The 15,320-nt window shown below is 47.4% G+C and overlaps 1 protein-coding gene across 1 annotated transcript in view; it reads right to left on the bottom strand.

Moving 5' to 3' along the window:
- LOC147706701 (solute carrier family 22 member 7-like) overlaps positions 1–15,320 on the bottom strand; it is a 217,545-nt gene that overhangs the window by 166,226 nt on the left and 35,999 nt on the right. The window contains exon 4 of the mRNA XM_086925326.1: positions 1,016–1,384. Within this exon, the coding sequence (XP_086781452.1) occupies positions 1,016–1,384 (369 nt within the window). The remainder of the gene's footprint in view (positions 1–1,015; positions 1,385–15,320) is intronic.

Here is a 15,320-nt window from a genome sequence, read left to right as displayed (position 1 = left end):
TTGGGCTTATGCTGCTAAAGTGGCTCAAGCCCAATGCAAACTGTGGGCCTCAACAAACAGTACTGACATTGTTTTTACAACCCTGCCATAAAGAAATTGGCAACAAGGAGAAGCAGGGTACTACATCTGTTATGCTTCATTGTTTACAAAGTCTGCGTTTTCTAATATTTTATGGGGCTAACACATCTGCAGAGGTGCCCAGCAAATATCAGGGAACAATAATTGGTGAGAACGCTGGAGGTTAAAGTATTTGTCGGAGAGACCTCTGCTTTGTGTAGTCTCAGATCTGAATCAATGTACTTTAGAAGGTTGATGCGTCTCCTTGAAAGGACATCATGTACTGTGCAGGTGACAGATTGTTTTTTTAATGTAGCTAGGTTAGTGGGCTAATGCTTTGTAAACAGAACCTTTTGTTCTTTGCAGTGCATAACTAGTAAACCTTTTACTATTGCACAGTCATGTACATTAACCCTCTGTGCTGTTTTACGATGAGTGAACACAAAATGTTTTCTACTATTGTAATCTGAGCAGTGCCTGTTTCACGTTACAAAGTCACAATGAGGACTGGTCTAAAAAATTTGTAGCATTAAGGCAGGTGCCCAGATAACACTCTCCCACTATCTGTATATTGAATAGAATGTGTATTTGCCCTTAAAAAGGTTTCTGATGACTAATTCTTCATAATTTGGACTTGCTACGTTGGGCTGGTTTTTGGGCTGAATCTGGTCTGATTTGGGCTGAATTTGGGCTTATACTTGAGCGGCTTTGGGCATGGGATGGTTCTCAAAATCTGGCAACACCGCATGCACATCACACCGGAAGCACTCTACAGGTGTCTCCGAGACCTCTAACTACAGAGGGACGTCTTCTTTCATACTTACTACAACCTCTCTCTGCGCGGGAGGGACTTCATTCTCCACCAATTCCACAAAGACCACCCAACCGCCCATAAAGTGCGACACTCCAGGGGGGCATCCTGCAAGGGTGAGTCAGAAGGTGAGCCAAGGGCCCTTACCTGGGTGGCGATGGTGGAGGTGAACTGTGAGTGGTCATAGGTCCATCCATGCTGGCAGCCCTGCAGGGAGGCGTTGGGTGGTTCCCATGTGGAGGTGTTGGGCGGTCTCCAGGTAGAGGCACCAAGTGGTCCCCAGGTGGAGGTGTTGGGTGGTCCCCAGAAAGAGTTCTCCAGCAGGTGCCACTGGGGTTCTCTGTACATCTTGCAGGAGCTGAGGGTCCCATCGGGCTCCCTGGGGATACTGATGAGGAGCCGCTCCTCCTCCGTGAGGTTCCCAAATCCATCCTGGTCCTGGAGGGCACAGTGGTGGGGGGGCACCGCTGCCAGGAAGTTGTGAAGAAGGAACTGCCAAGGCGTTACCAGAGGAGGCTAAACGAGAGACAAATCCATGATATATGAAGGTTATTGACTGCAGCCTTCTCCCAGTGTGGCATGTCACCAGCCTCCTCTGGTGACATGCCACACTGGGATAAGACAATATTGTCTCTCAGGCAGCCTCCTCTGGTAATATGCAGTGCTGGGAGGAGGCTGCAGTCAATAACCTTCATATATCACTGTATTATCTCGCACTCAACCTCCTCTGGTAACATGCCTCGCTGAGAGAAGGCTACGATCAATAACCTTCATATATCACAGTATTGTCTCTCAATCTCCTCTAGTAACATGCCTTCCCACCAGAAGGCTGCAGCCAATAACCTCGGTATTGTCTCTCACTGAGTCTCCTCCGGTAACATGCCTCGCCGGGTGAAGACCGCATTCAATAACATTCATATTTCATGGTATTGTCAATAACCTTCATATATGACAGTATTGTCTCTCTCCTAGCCTTCTACTGTAGCATGATTCCCCGGGAGAAGGCTGCGGTCAATAACCTTCATATATCACGGTTTGGTCTCTGACCCAGCCTCTTCTGGTAACATGCTTTGATGGGAGAAGGTAGCTGTCATTAACCTTCATATATCACTGTATTGTCTCTCTCTCTCAGCCTCCTCTGGTACCCTGCCCCACCAGGAGAAGACCGCAGTAAATAATATTGATACATCACAGTATTGTCTCCCTCATCCTTCTCTGGTAACATGCCTTGCCGGGAGAATGTTGCGGTCAATAAATTACAAATATCACAACAATGGGCCCGATATACAGAACTAACTTAAGACAAAATCAAAAATGTATTACTTTTTGTATTTAGAGAAGTTAGAATTTTGTCTTAAGTTTGTCCTAGACAGACTTAAGATAGACTTAAGACAGACTTAGGAAAAAATCCTAACTTAAGTCTGTCTTAAGTCTGTTTTAAGAAAAACTTAAGACAAAATCCTAACTTCTGTGAATACCAAAAGTAGTAAGTTTAGGATTTTGTTTTAAGTTAGTTCTGTGAATCGGGCCCTATGTCTCTCGCTCAGCCTCTTCTGGTAACATGCCTCGCAGAGAGAAGACCGCGGTCAATACCCTTCATATATCATGGTAATCTCTCTGTCTCAGCCTCTTCTGGTAACATGCCTTGCCAGGAGAAGGGTGCGGTCAATACCCTTCATATATCATGGTATTGTCTCCCTCATCCTTCTCTGGTAACATGCCTTGCCGGGAGAACGTTGCGGTCAATAAATGTGCTATATCACAACAATGTCTCTCACTCAGCCTCCTCTGGTAACATGCCTCGCCGAGAGAAGACCGCCGTCAATACCCTTCATATATCACGGTGTTATCTCTCGCTCAGCCTCCTCTGGTAACATGCCTTGCCATGAGAAGGGTGCGGTCAATAACCTTCATATATCATGGTATTGTCTCTCGCTCAGCCTCCTCTGGTAACATGCCTTGCCAGGAGAAGGGTGAGGTCAATAACCTTCATATATCACAGTATTATCTCTCGCTCAGCCTCCTCTGGTAACATGCCTTGCCAGGAGAAGGGTGCGGTCAATAACCTTCATATATCATGGTATTGTCTCCCTCATCCTTCTCTGGTGACATGCCTTGCCAGAAGAAGGGTGCGGTCAATACCCTTCATATATCGTGGTATTGTCTCCCTCATCCTTCTCTGGTAACATGCCTTGCCGGGAGAACGTTGCGGTCAATAAATGTGCTATATCACAACAATGTCTCTCTATCAGCCTCTTCTAGTAACATGCCTCTCCGAGAGAAGACCGCGGTCAATACCCTTCATATATCACGGTGTTATCTCTCGCTCAGCCTCCTCTGGTAACAGGCCTTGCCAGGAGAAGGGTGCGGTCAATAACCTTCATATATAATGGTATTGTCTCTCTCTCAGTGTCCTCTGATACAATGCCTTGCCAGGAGAAGGGTGCGGTCAATAACCTTCATATATCATGGTATTGTCTCTCTCTCAGTGTCCTCTGAAACCATGCCTTGCCAGGAGAAGGGTGCGGTCAATAACCTTCATATATCATGGTATTGTCTCCCGCTCAGCCTCTTCTGGTAACATGCCTCGCCATGGAGAAGGGTGCGGTCAATTACCTTCATATATCATGGTGTTATCTCTCGCTCAGCCTCCTCTGGTAACATGCCTTGCCAGGAGAAGGGTGCGGTCAATACCCTTCATATATCATGGTATTGTCTCTCTATCAGCCTCTTCTGGTAACATGCCTTGCCAGGAGAAGGGTGAGGTTAATAACCTTCATATATCACAGTATTATCTCTCGCTCAGCCTCCTCTGGTAACATGCCTTGCCAGGAGAAGGGTGAGGTCAATAACCTTCATATATCATGGTATTGTCTCTGTCTCAGCCTCCTCTGGTAACATGCCTTGCCAGGAGAAGTGTGAGGTCAATAACCTTCATATATCATGGTATTGTCTCTGTCTCAGCCTCCTCTGGTAACATGCCTCGCAGAGAGAAGACCGCGGTCAATACCCTTCATATATCATGGTGTTATCTCTCGCTCAGCCTCCTCTGGTAACATGCCTTGCCAGGAGATGGGTGCGGTCAATACCCTTCATATATCATGGTATTGTCTCTGTCTCAGCCTCCTCTGGTAACATGCCTTGCCAGGAGAAGGGTGAGGTCAATAACCTTCATATATCATGGTATTGTCTCTGTCTCAGCCTCCTCTGGTAACATGCCTCGCAGAGAGAAGACCGCGGTCAATACCCTTCATATATCATGGTATTATCTCTCGCTCAGCCTCCTCTGGTAACATGCCTCGCCAGGAGAAGGGTGAGGTCAATAACCTTCATATATCACAGTATTATCTCTCGCTCAGCCTCCTCTGGTAACATGCCTTGCCAGGAGAAGGGTGCAGTCAATAACCTTCATATATCATGGTATTGTCTCTGTCTCAGCCTCCTCTGGTAACATGCCTCGCAGAGAGAAGACCGCGGTCAATACCCTTCATATGTCATGGTAATGTCTCTCACCCAGCCTCTTCTGGTAACATGCCTTGCCATGAGAAGGGTGCGGTCAATAACCTTCATATATCATGGTATTGTCTCCCTCATCCTTCTCTGGTAACATGCCTTGCCGGGAGAACGTTGCGGTCAATAAATGTGCTATATCACAACAATGTCTCTCTATCAGCCTCTTCTAGTAACATGCCTCTCCGAGAGAAGACCGCGGTCAATACCCTTCATATATCACGGTGTTATCTCTCGCTCAGCCTCCTCTGGTAACGTGCCTTGCCAGGAGAAGGGTGCGGTCAATAACCTTCATATATCATGGTATTGTCTCTCTCTCAGTGTCCTCTGATACCATGCCTTGCCAGGAGAAGGGTGCGGTCAATACCCTTCATATATCATGGTATTGTCTCTCTCTCAGTGTCCTCTGAAACCATGCCTTGCCAGGAGAAGGGTGCGGTCAATAACCTTCATATATCATGGTATTGTCTCTCTCTCAGTGTCCTCTGATACCATGCCTCGCCAGTAGAAGGACGTGGACAATAACCTTCATATATCATGGTATTATCTCTCGCTCAGCCTCCTCTGGTAGGATGCCTTTCCATGAGAAGGGTGCGGTCAATACCCTTCATATATCATGGTGTTGTCTCTCACCCAGCCTCTTCTGGTAACATGCCTTGCCAGGAGAAGGGTACTGTCAATAACCTTCATATATCATGGTAATGTCTCTCTCTCAGTGTCCTCTGGTACCATGCCTTGCCATGAGAAGGGTGCGGTCAATAACCTTCATATATCCTGGTATTGTCTCTCGCTCAGCCTCTTCTGGTAACATGCCTTTCCAGGAGAAGGGTGCGGTCAATAACCTTCATATATAACAGTATTATCTCTCGCTCAGCCTCCTCTGGTAACATGCCTTGCCAGGAGAAGGCTGCGGTCAATACCCTTCATATATCATGGTATTGTCTCCCTCATCCTTCTCTGGTAACATGCCTTGCCAGGAGAAGGGTGCGGTCAATACCCTTCATATATCATGGTGTTATCTCTCGCTCAGCCTCCTCTGGTAACATGCCTTGCCAGGAGAAGGGTGCGGTCAATACCCTTCATATATCATGGTATTGTCTCTCACCCAGCCTCTTCATGTAACATGCCTCGCTAAGAGAAGGCTTCGGTCAATAACCTTCATATATCATGGTATTGTCTCTGTCTCAGCCTCTTCTGGTGACATGCCTTGCCAGGAGAAGGGTGCGGTCAATACCCTTCATATATCATGGTAATGTCTCTCTCTCAGTGTCCTCTGGTACCATGCTTCGCCAGTAGAAGGACGTGGACAATAACCTTCATATATCACGGTGTTATCTCTCGCTCAGCCTCTTCTAGTAACATGCCTTGCCAGGAGAAGGGTGTGGTCAATACCCTTCATATATCATGGTATTATCTCTCGCTCAGCCTCCTCTGGTAACATGCGTTGCCAGGAGAAGGGTGTGGTCAATACCCTTCATATATCACGGTATTATCTCTCGCTCAGCCTCCTCTGGTAACATGCCTTGCCAGGAGAAGGGTGCGGTCAATACCCTTCATATATCATGGTATTGTCTCTCACCCAGCCTCTTCTGGTACCATGCCTTGCCAGGAGAAGGGTGCGGTCAATACCCTTCATATATCACGGTGTTATCTCTCGCTCAGCCTCTTCTGGTACCATGCCTTGCCAGGAGAAGGGTGTGGTCAATAACCTTCATATATCATGGTATTGTCTCTCACCCAGCCTCTTCTGGTAACATGCCTTGCCAGGAGAAGGGTGCGGTCAATACCCTCCATATATCATGGTATTGTCTCTGTCTCAGCGTCTTCTGGTAACATGCCTCGCTAAGAGAAGACTGCTGTCAATACCCTTCATATATCACGGTATTATCTCTCGCTCAGCCTCTTCTGGTAAGTAACATGCCTCGCTAAGAGAAGGCTTTGGTCAATAACCTTCATATATCATGGTATTATCTCTCGCTCAGCCTCCTCTGGTAGGATGCCTTTCCAGGAGAAGGGTGCGGTCAATACCCTTCATATATCATGGTATTGTCTCTCACCCAGCCTCTTCTGGTAACATGCCTTGCCATGAGAAGGGTGCGGTCAATAACCTTCATATATCCTGGTATTGTCTCTCGCTCAGCCTCTTCTGGTAACATGCCTTTCCAGGAGAAGGGTGCGGTCAATAACCTTCATATATAACAGTATTATCTCTCGCTCAGCCTCCTCTGGTAACATGCCTTGCCAGGAGAAGGCTGTGGTCAATAACCTTCATATATCATGGTATTATCTCTCGCTCAGCCTCCTCTGGTAACATGCCTTGCCAGGAGAAGGGTGCGGTCAATAACCTTCATATATCACGGTATTATCTCTCGCTCAGCCTCCTCTGGTAACATGCCTTGCCAGGAGAAGGCTGCGGTCAATAACCTTCATATATCATGGTATTATCTCTCGCTCAGCCTCCTCTGGTAACATGCCTTGCCAGGAGAAGGGTGCTGTCAATACCCTTCATATATCATGGTAATGTCTCTCTCAGTGTCTTCTGGTAACATGCCTCGCCAGTAGAAGGACGTGGACAATAACCTTCATATATCACGGTATTATCTCTCGCTCAGCCTCTTCTGGTAAGTAACATGCCTCGCTAAGAGAAGGCTTTGGTCAATAACCTTCATATATCATGGTATTGTCTCTGTCTCAGCCTCTTCTGGTAACATGCCTCGCCAGTAGAAGGACGTGGACAATAACCTTCATATATCATGGTATTATCTCTTGCTCAGCCTCCTCTGGTAGGATGCCTTTCCAGGAGAAGGGTGCGGTCAATACCCTTCATATATCATGGTATTGTCTCTCACCCAGCCTCTTCTGGTAACATGCCTTGCCAGGAGAAGGGTACTGTCAATAACCTTCATATATCATGGTAATGTCTCTCTCTCAGTGTCCTCTGGTACCATGCCTTGCCATGAGAAGGGTGCGGTCAATAACCTTCATATATCCTGGTATTGTCTCTCGCTCAGCCTCTTCTGGTAACATGCCTTTCCAGGAGAAGGGTGTGGTCAATAACCTTCATATATAACAGTATTATCTCTCGCTCAGCCTCCTCTGGTAACATGCCTTGCCAGGAGAAGGCTGTGGTCAATAACCTTCATATATCATGGTATTATCTCTCGCTCAGCCTCCTCTGGTAACATGCCTTGCCAGGAGAAGGGTGCGGTCAATAACCTTCATATATCATGGTATTGTCTCTCGCTCAGCCTCTTCTGGTAACATGCCTTGCCAGGAGAAGGCTGTGGTCAATACCCTTCATATATCATGGTATTATCTCTCGCTCAGCCTCCTCTGGTACCATGCCTCGCCAGGAGAAGGGTGCAGTCAATACCCTTCATATATCATGGTATTATCTCTCGCTCAGCCTCCTCTGGTACCATGCCTCGCCAGGAGTAGGGTGCGGTCAATACCCTTCATATATCATGGTTTTATCTCTCAGCCTCTTCTGGTAACATGCCTCGCCAGGAAAAAGGTGCGGTCAATACCCTTCATATATCATGGTATTATCTCTCGCTCAGCCTCCTCTGGTACCATGCCTCGCTAAGAGAAGGGTGCGGTCAATAACCTTCATATATCATGGTAATGTCTCTCTCTCAGTGTCCTCTGGTACCATGCTTCGCCAGTAGAAGGACGTGGACAATAACCTTCATATATCACGGTATTATCTCTCGCTCAGCCTTTTCTGGTAACATGCCTTGCCAGGAGAAGGGTGCGGTCAATACCCTTCATATATCATGGTAATGTCTTGTAGCAAATAAAAGTCTCTTAAATCCAGAATATGAAATAGATCTGATTTATCGAAGATAAGATTCAAATCAAGTTGATAATACAAAAGTATGTAGATCCAATTGTAATCTAATTTAAACCCCACCAGGAGCAGATGGACTACTGCTCAGCCTCAGATGTAACTGTCCCTCCTTTCAAGCATAGACAATCAGAACTCCATGTGACATCATAGATGCAAGCTGGGCAAGTAATAACAAACACTAAAGAAGGACAGATAAGAATGAAAAGCAGGATGCAACATGTCTCTCTCTCAGTGTCCTCTGGTACCATGCCTTGCCAGTAGAAGGACATGGACAATAACCTTCATATATCACAGTATTATCTCTCGCTCAGCCTCCTCTGGTGACATGCCTTGCCAGGAGAAGGCTGTGGTCAATAACCTTCATATATCATGGTATTATCTCTCGCTCAGCCTCCTCTGGTAACATGCCTTGCCAGGAGAAGGGTGCGGTCAATACCCTTCATATATCATGGTATTATCTCTCGCTCAGCCTCTTCTGGTAACATGCCTTGCCGGGAGAAGGCTGTGGTCAATACCCTTCATATATCATGGTATTGTCTCTCTATCAGCCTCTTCTGGTAACATGCCTCGCTAAGAGAAGGCTGCGGTCAATAACCTTCATATATCATGGTATTGTCTCTCTATCAGCCTCTTCTGGTAACATGCCTCGCTAAGAGAAGGCTGCGGTCAATAACCTTCATATATCATGGTATTGTCTCTCTATCAGCCTCTTCTGGTAACATGCCTCGCTAAGAGAAGGCTGCGGTCAATAACCTTCATATATCATGGTATTGTCTCTCTATCAGCCTCTTCTGGTAACATGCCTCGCTAAGAGAAGGCTGCGGTCAATAACCTTCATATATCATGGTATTGTCTCTCTATCAGCCTCCTCTGGTATCATTCCTCGCTGGGAGAATGGTGTGGTCAATAACCTTCATATATCACATATTTTGACTATCATATTTTGATTTAAGCCAGGTGTGATAACTGTTTTCTTTTAAACACCATATCCTAACACTATGTCAGTACTTACAATTCAGGTGGGAGACTCGAATTTGAAGCAAAAAATGGCTTTATTGTGGCTGCCTTCCGCCGGCTGTTGCTTCTGCTTCAATAGAAGTCAGTAGGAGGCAGGGTCGGACAGGGAACAGAAGCCGGCCCTGGCAAACTGCTCCGCCGGCCCCCCTGGAAGGGGAGGGGGGTGGCCGAGCTATTTGTTAGGGCCGGTTTTGGCTGAATTTGGTACTGGGGGCCGATATTGCTGACCCCCAGTAACAAAAACGGTCCCCAAGGGTCAAAAACCAGCCCCCACCCTGGAGGCCCACCGGGGAAACGCCCGGTGCCCGCTATGACAAGCCCGTCCCTGGTGGGAGGAGTACATTCTCCTGATTATTTTTTTGAAGTCAGTCCCTTACCTCTTCCGCAATCTTGGCATGTATATCCACTGAATATCATTAATCAAATAAATGAACACTGAACACACAACACTGGCCCTGGGTGTTCAATGGAACGGTGTGTGTGCTTGTGTGTGAGAGCACAACTTATTACAGGACCTCTGCTCTACAACGCACTCGCTTACATCTGGGCACACACAAGCTCAATAGGGTGAGCAACCGTCCGTAAATTTCACAGACCGGTGGGCGGAATTTGCGTAATCGCGTTATGCAAATCTCCGTGAAATGGTAAAAAATCTCAGCGAATACGCAAAAATTCCGCGAACACGTGGAATTGCTTGTTGGAGATGCTTTTTTACTGTTCACAATCACTGTTTGCGTGCTCAAAGGGAAATATCTCGCGAACACGCATTTGTGAACGCTAACAAGCAAAACATTTTGTGAAGTCGCGGAACGCAGACTTTTGGGCAATTTTGCGTTCTCCACAGAACGCGAAATCACCCAAATTCCGCAAATTCAACGAGCGGAACGGAATTTACCGCCCAGTCCTAGTTATTTTAGTATGATATCCGTAAGGCATCCGTAATTTGGGGTCCCCAAATTACGGACGCTTTACGGACATCATACTAAAATCAAATTGGGGAATTTCAGGAAGGTATGCTGTTCACCTGCGAGAGGTCTCATGAGTTTAAAAGTTTTCACTCGGAGCCTCTCGCACTTATCTTTTAAACTGTAGACTTAGGGCCAGATGTAGGTGGCCGTTTGAGGCCATTTACCGAGCGGTAACGGCCGATTTTGGCCGTTACCGATCGGTAAATGGGTGACATGTATGTAGGGGGCATTATTTTACCGAATCGGTAAAATTACCGATTCGGTAATTTTACAGATTCGGTAAAATAAAAAATCGGTAATTTTACAGATTCTGAGGGACCCAGATGTAGGTGGGACTCTTCAGAGTCCCAGAGGCCTTACCGAATCGGTATTTTACCATCAAATCCAATTTGATGGTAAAATACCGATTCCGGTGTGCATGCACATGTGTGCATGCACACCTATGCCATGTGACAGGCAGACCTGCCCTTAGGGCATGTATGCCGGCCACATGGCACCCGAGCCTGATTTGGGGGTGCCAGAGGGTGTCAAAGTGACACCCCCTGCACCCTTGTGAGTGCACGATTGCCTCAATCTTATAAAAACTTATTTTTACTTGTATTTATTTTGGTTGTCTATTTACTTACTTATATACTATTGTGCGACCTCCTCTGATGTGTCTTTAAAACGTATGTTTTGTCCCAAATTTTTGTCCTGAATTTTTACACTTACCGTCCTGAATGTGCGCTCGTGCCAGTTGGTCACCCTAGTGCAATATCAAATAATGCTGCTTCACTTTGATAGCCATAATCACCATGTGAATAGACAACACATTTTGGGTAACTTGTGACAACGTAGTCATGGCATGAGGTATTCAAGAATGTCTCATGCTTACAAAAAAAATACTTTTATTAACTAGCCTTCACTATATTTATTTAATTATTGCACTAAGAAATGTTGAAAATATACTTTTCTTGTGAAGTCCTTGCCCTATTTTTTGGAGCACATCTTCTGCTGGCTCGGCTCGTGCTGGGGCTCTCGGAGCCGAGCCGAGCCGGGCCAGGCTCTGTCTCTGCTGCTCACGCGCCCTCGCGGCTCCGATGGATTTCATGGGAGCCACGTGCCCGCCTTGGGGCCGGGCAGCTGATGTGCAGGCCGGAAGTGACGCACGGAGGCAGAGTCACATGGCAGCGCATGGAGGGGTCTGCCTTCTGTCGTGACATGCACGTGCCCGGTCACGTGATCTGCCCCCCCCCCCCCCCCCCCCTTCATTGATGCTTCGGTGATTTCCATCCTTTTCTCTGAGTTGAGCCAAAGAAGCACAAATGCAGGACACAGAGCCGACCTTTGCCCTCTCTTCTTCACACACAGGCCAACATTTTAGGGCAGGGACGTGGGAGATTTAAAAGAAAAAAAAATCGGGAGAATGAAAATTCCCCATCGACTTAGAAAATGCAATTCCAGGCGGGAAACGGCTAAAATAAAGCCGTTTTTGGATTGAAAAATCGGTAGTCTCTCTCGCCTGCATCGGGTCTATTGGCATGGATGTGTTCACACTTGTAATGTTTTATTGTGTAACACTTTTCTCTTGTAACGTAACTGGCTCTATTGTGCAGCGCTCTGAACCCTTCGGGTAGAATTCGCGCTTCATGAAATTTACTAAATAAAAATTCTGGGGGGATCTGTTGTCCCGTGACTCCAGGACTTACTCGCTTAGGCTCCGCCTCCGAAGGGGCCCTTTCATTCCGAGGGCCTTAGGAACAGGAGTTACCGGGCCCCATGACACCTTAAATAGTGTGGAACACCCAAGAATTCTTGCAGGAACTGACGAGGGGGCACCCGCGCCTGCAGGATACACCCCAAGTGCTCGTAATCGCTGCGATATCCGCGTCACTGAAATTACCAAGAGCGCCAGTATTAGTAACTCCAGCAGCGTGGAAGTAACAGGATTACTCTGGGCCACTCGTAATGGGGACCTTATCCAGTGCTCTGCTCTTCCCAGGGGTGGGCGACACCCCCCACCGCCACCAGTGGCACCACCTGCAGAAGAGCGGGCACACTCCCTCTCTGTGTGTTAGGGGTAACACTTCTTACATAAACAGCCAGAGTGCCCACTGGCACTGAACATGCTCTGTGGTGCACCCACCGGCAAGAGTTACAGGCAAGGCTTTAAGTGGGCCGGCTCTCGCCGGTTCTGAGCACCCGCAGTTTTTTAAAGGGGCCCTTGAAAGGGGTCTCTATCGGGATCTGTTTTGTGCCCTGGCACAGGCGGTCCGTTTTTTTCTGGACTGCAGTGACAGCAGGCACATCGATGTGCGCATGCTCACACTGCTCACTTCTCACATCAATGTGCGCGTGCTCACACTGCTCAATTCTCCCATCAATGTGCGCTGCTCACACTGCTCACTTCTCACTAGTGTGAGCTGCTCACTTCTCACATCCTTGTGCGCTGCTCACACTGCTCACTTCTCACTAGTGGAGTAGTTATGGCATGACGTCATGCCAGGTGAATGTTGCAGGGGAAGGAAAATCCTTTAAAGAGAATAATTTCCTCTCTGGATTTCCCTTTTCTTTTTGAAACTCGGGAGCAGCAACGTTGTCCTGGTGTCACCAGGGCTTTAAGTGGAAGTTTTTTCAATATTATATACAAGCCATAGTTGCTGCTTATTTATCTTATGCAACTAACAACCATTGACAAAGCCAATAGTCCTGACTTCTTGTAGGTATGATGTTACTGGTTGTATCATATATCTGGATGCAATGACGGAAACAGCTAAATACAAGTCGGGCGGCACACTACGCTAAGCACAGATGTTTAGCTTAAGTGTTTTAAAGCCATGCCCTTTATCATATTGGCCACGCCCCTTTTAGAGACCCTCTAGTTTTTTCATCCCACTTAAAGCCCTAGTTACAGACACAGAGCTGCCTGCCTCCTTTTTTTTTTTTTTTTTTACAAATATGTATATTACTCTTTGATTGCACTTTCTCGTCCCCAGCCCTTAAGTTTGAAGGAAGCCCTCACTCTCACTAGATCTCTCCAGCTGCTTAACACATAGCCATTTTTTAATTGTAATCATGAAAGCACATCTCTGTCCAGGCTTGTACCAACCCCACCAACAAACATCCAGTTTCTGTAATGTCACGGGCAGGTGGACGTTGATGCAGGCTAAAGTTAGCACAATCAGTGGTAGTGGGCAGCGGTGGGGCTGCTCCTACGGGAAAGCAGGTACGTTTAGTTCGCTGCTGTGGTTAGTACACATTGTGAGCGCTACCATCGAAATGCTGTTCCTGGTACCTCTGCTAGTAAAGAAAAACTTTGTTGATCTCAGATTTGTTCATCTTTGTACGGGATTGGGAGCGGGAAAGGTGGAAGGTACCGACTCTGACACGTTGAATAAAGTTTTCAAAAAGGGCTTTTTTTTTAAGTAAGCTCTTCGCCTTCTAGTAGTTTGTTTAACATGAGCAAACTCGTTGGGATCCGTCCTGACTCCTTTAGGAAACGCTGAGAGTTCTAGGGCGTTTCTTCCACGCAGGTGCCGGTAGTTCTCCAGACCGGAAATGAAGAGGGGTCGTCGGGGCCAAGGTCCTCAACTCCAACCATGAAACGGAAGAAAAGAAATAACAGGGAATCAGGCTGACGTCCTCATAGGACAAAAAGGGACCAGGGGTGAGGGACACCGAGTGAAGGAGTGCAAAATAAACGTAAGCGCTTAGTGCCTAGTAGTGCTCGTGAAGGGAGAGGGACAATGAGGCTACGTTTAGCAGTAGTCACTTGTTTACTGTATTACAACGATTCACCCAGCCCGCCACTTTGCCCCGTACCTTAGCAAGCCACACTCCTCCCGCGGGAGTGTGGCGGGGCGATTCGCAGGACCGTTGGCCTCCTGGCTTGTTGTCCACTGCTGGGCTCGTCACGGCTTCTTCTCTGCAGGGCTCCGGTTCCGTACTTCGTCTCCAGCCTCGTCCGTCTTCTCCTGGAAGAACGTTGTCCGCTGCTTCTACGATTCCGCCTTCTTTTGAGCGTGTGACGTTGCAGGTGGGTGGAGCTTCGCTGGCAGAGTTAAAGGGACCGTAGTCGATTCCAGTCTCGTGTCCCCGGGTTGCCTCTGCGCCTGCGTGAGTCCACTCGTCGAACCAGGCTGAGTCCGGCTGTTTGTCAGAAACAGAAAGGGGAACAGCTGACCACCAGTCGTTTAGGTTATCGGGACTGTATGTTCCGGACACGAGTCCCACCCCGTCACAATCTTCTCCTCTAGTTATTAGATCCTTGTAACATGTTGTAATTAGCACAAACATGCTGGTGTCGAGCTGAGTTTGTGATGGATTGTTCCACCTACAGATTCCTTACCTGCAGAACAACTCCAGGTATCAGATTGGATTTGGAAAACTCCAAAGCTCGCATGTGGCTGGAAGGGGGTGCTGACCTCGGACGACACTGGAAGTGACGTACAGTGCGGTCCCAAATTCATATAGGTGGGAACAACGTTTACATCGCAGATTTTACACCGCGCACAAACACAACGCGGTTGTTACAACGACCGCGTTGTTACAACACAGTGCCATTACTACGCAATTCGTTACAATGACTTGCGCTAGATGGCGCTCTAGGATAAGGAATAGTAAGATTTGCCGTTGTAACGACTTGCGTTGTAATAGCAGTGCGTTGTGACAACGCCGTCGTTGTAACAACCGCATTGTGAATGCATCGCGGAGTAAAATCCGCGATATAAAGAGTCATATTCTCATATAACACCCACCCCGGTGCAATGACATCAGTTCCCTTTTTTCCATGCCATCTACGTGGATCCAGAGCTACGCTCTCTGAGGAGTTTCCTCCCAATAAGCAAATTACGTGTGCAGTACCGTGTCTCCCCTTAAGAAATCAGGGTTTAAACCCTGGGACCAAGTCGGATCGCCAGAATCTTTAACTTTATGGAGATATTGGTGATGATGACGGAGATCAAGGACTGGACTTCCAAGACCTGTCTTCTGCGAGTGTTTTGATCACTTCCCCAGAGTGGACTATGGATTTCTTCACCGATCCACCAAAGACAGGAAGTGATGTCATTCCATGAGAGGTAATGCAAAAGGCTACTGATCTGACGTAAAAACTAGTGTCCTCACAGCG

The sequence above is a fragment of the Lissotriton vulgaris genome, chromosome 6 (genome assembly GCF_964263255.1).
Source record: "Lissotriton vulgaris chromosome 6, aLisVul1.2, whole genome shotgun sequence".
In the NCBI taxonomy this organism is placed as follows: Eukaryota; Metazoa; Chordata; class Amphibia; order Caudata; family Salamandridae; genus Lissotriton; species Lissotriton vulgaris.
The sequence above is the reverse complement of the archived record's forward strand: the minus strand, read 5'-3'. Positions and strand labels throughout refer to the sequence as shown.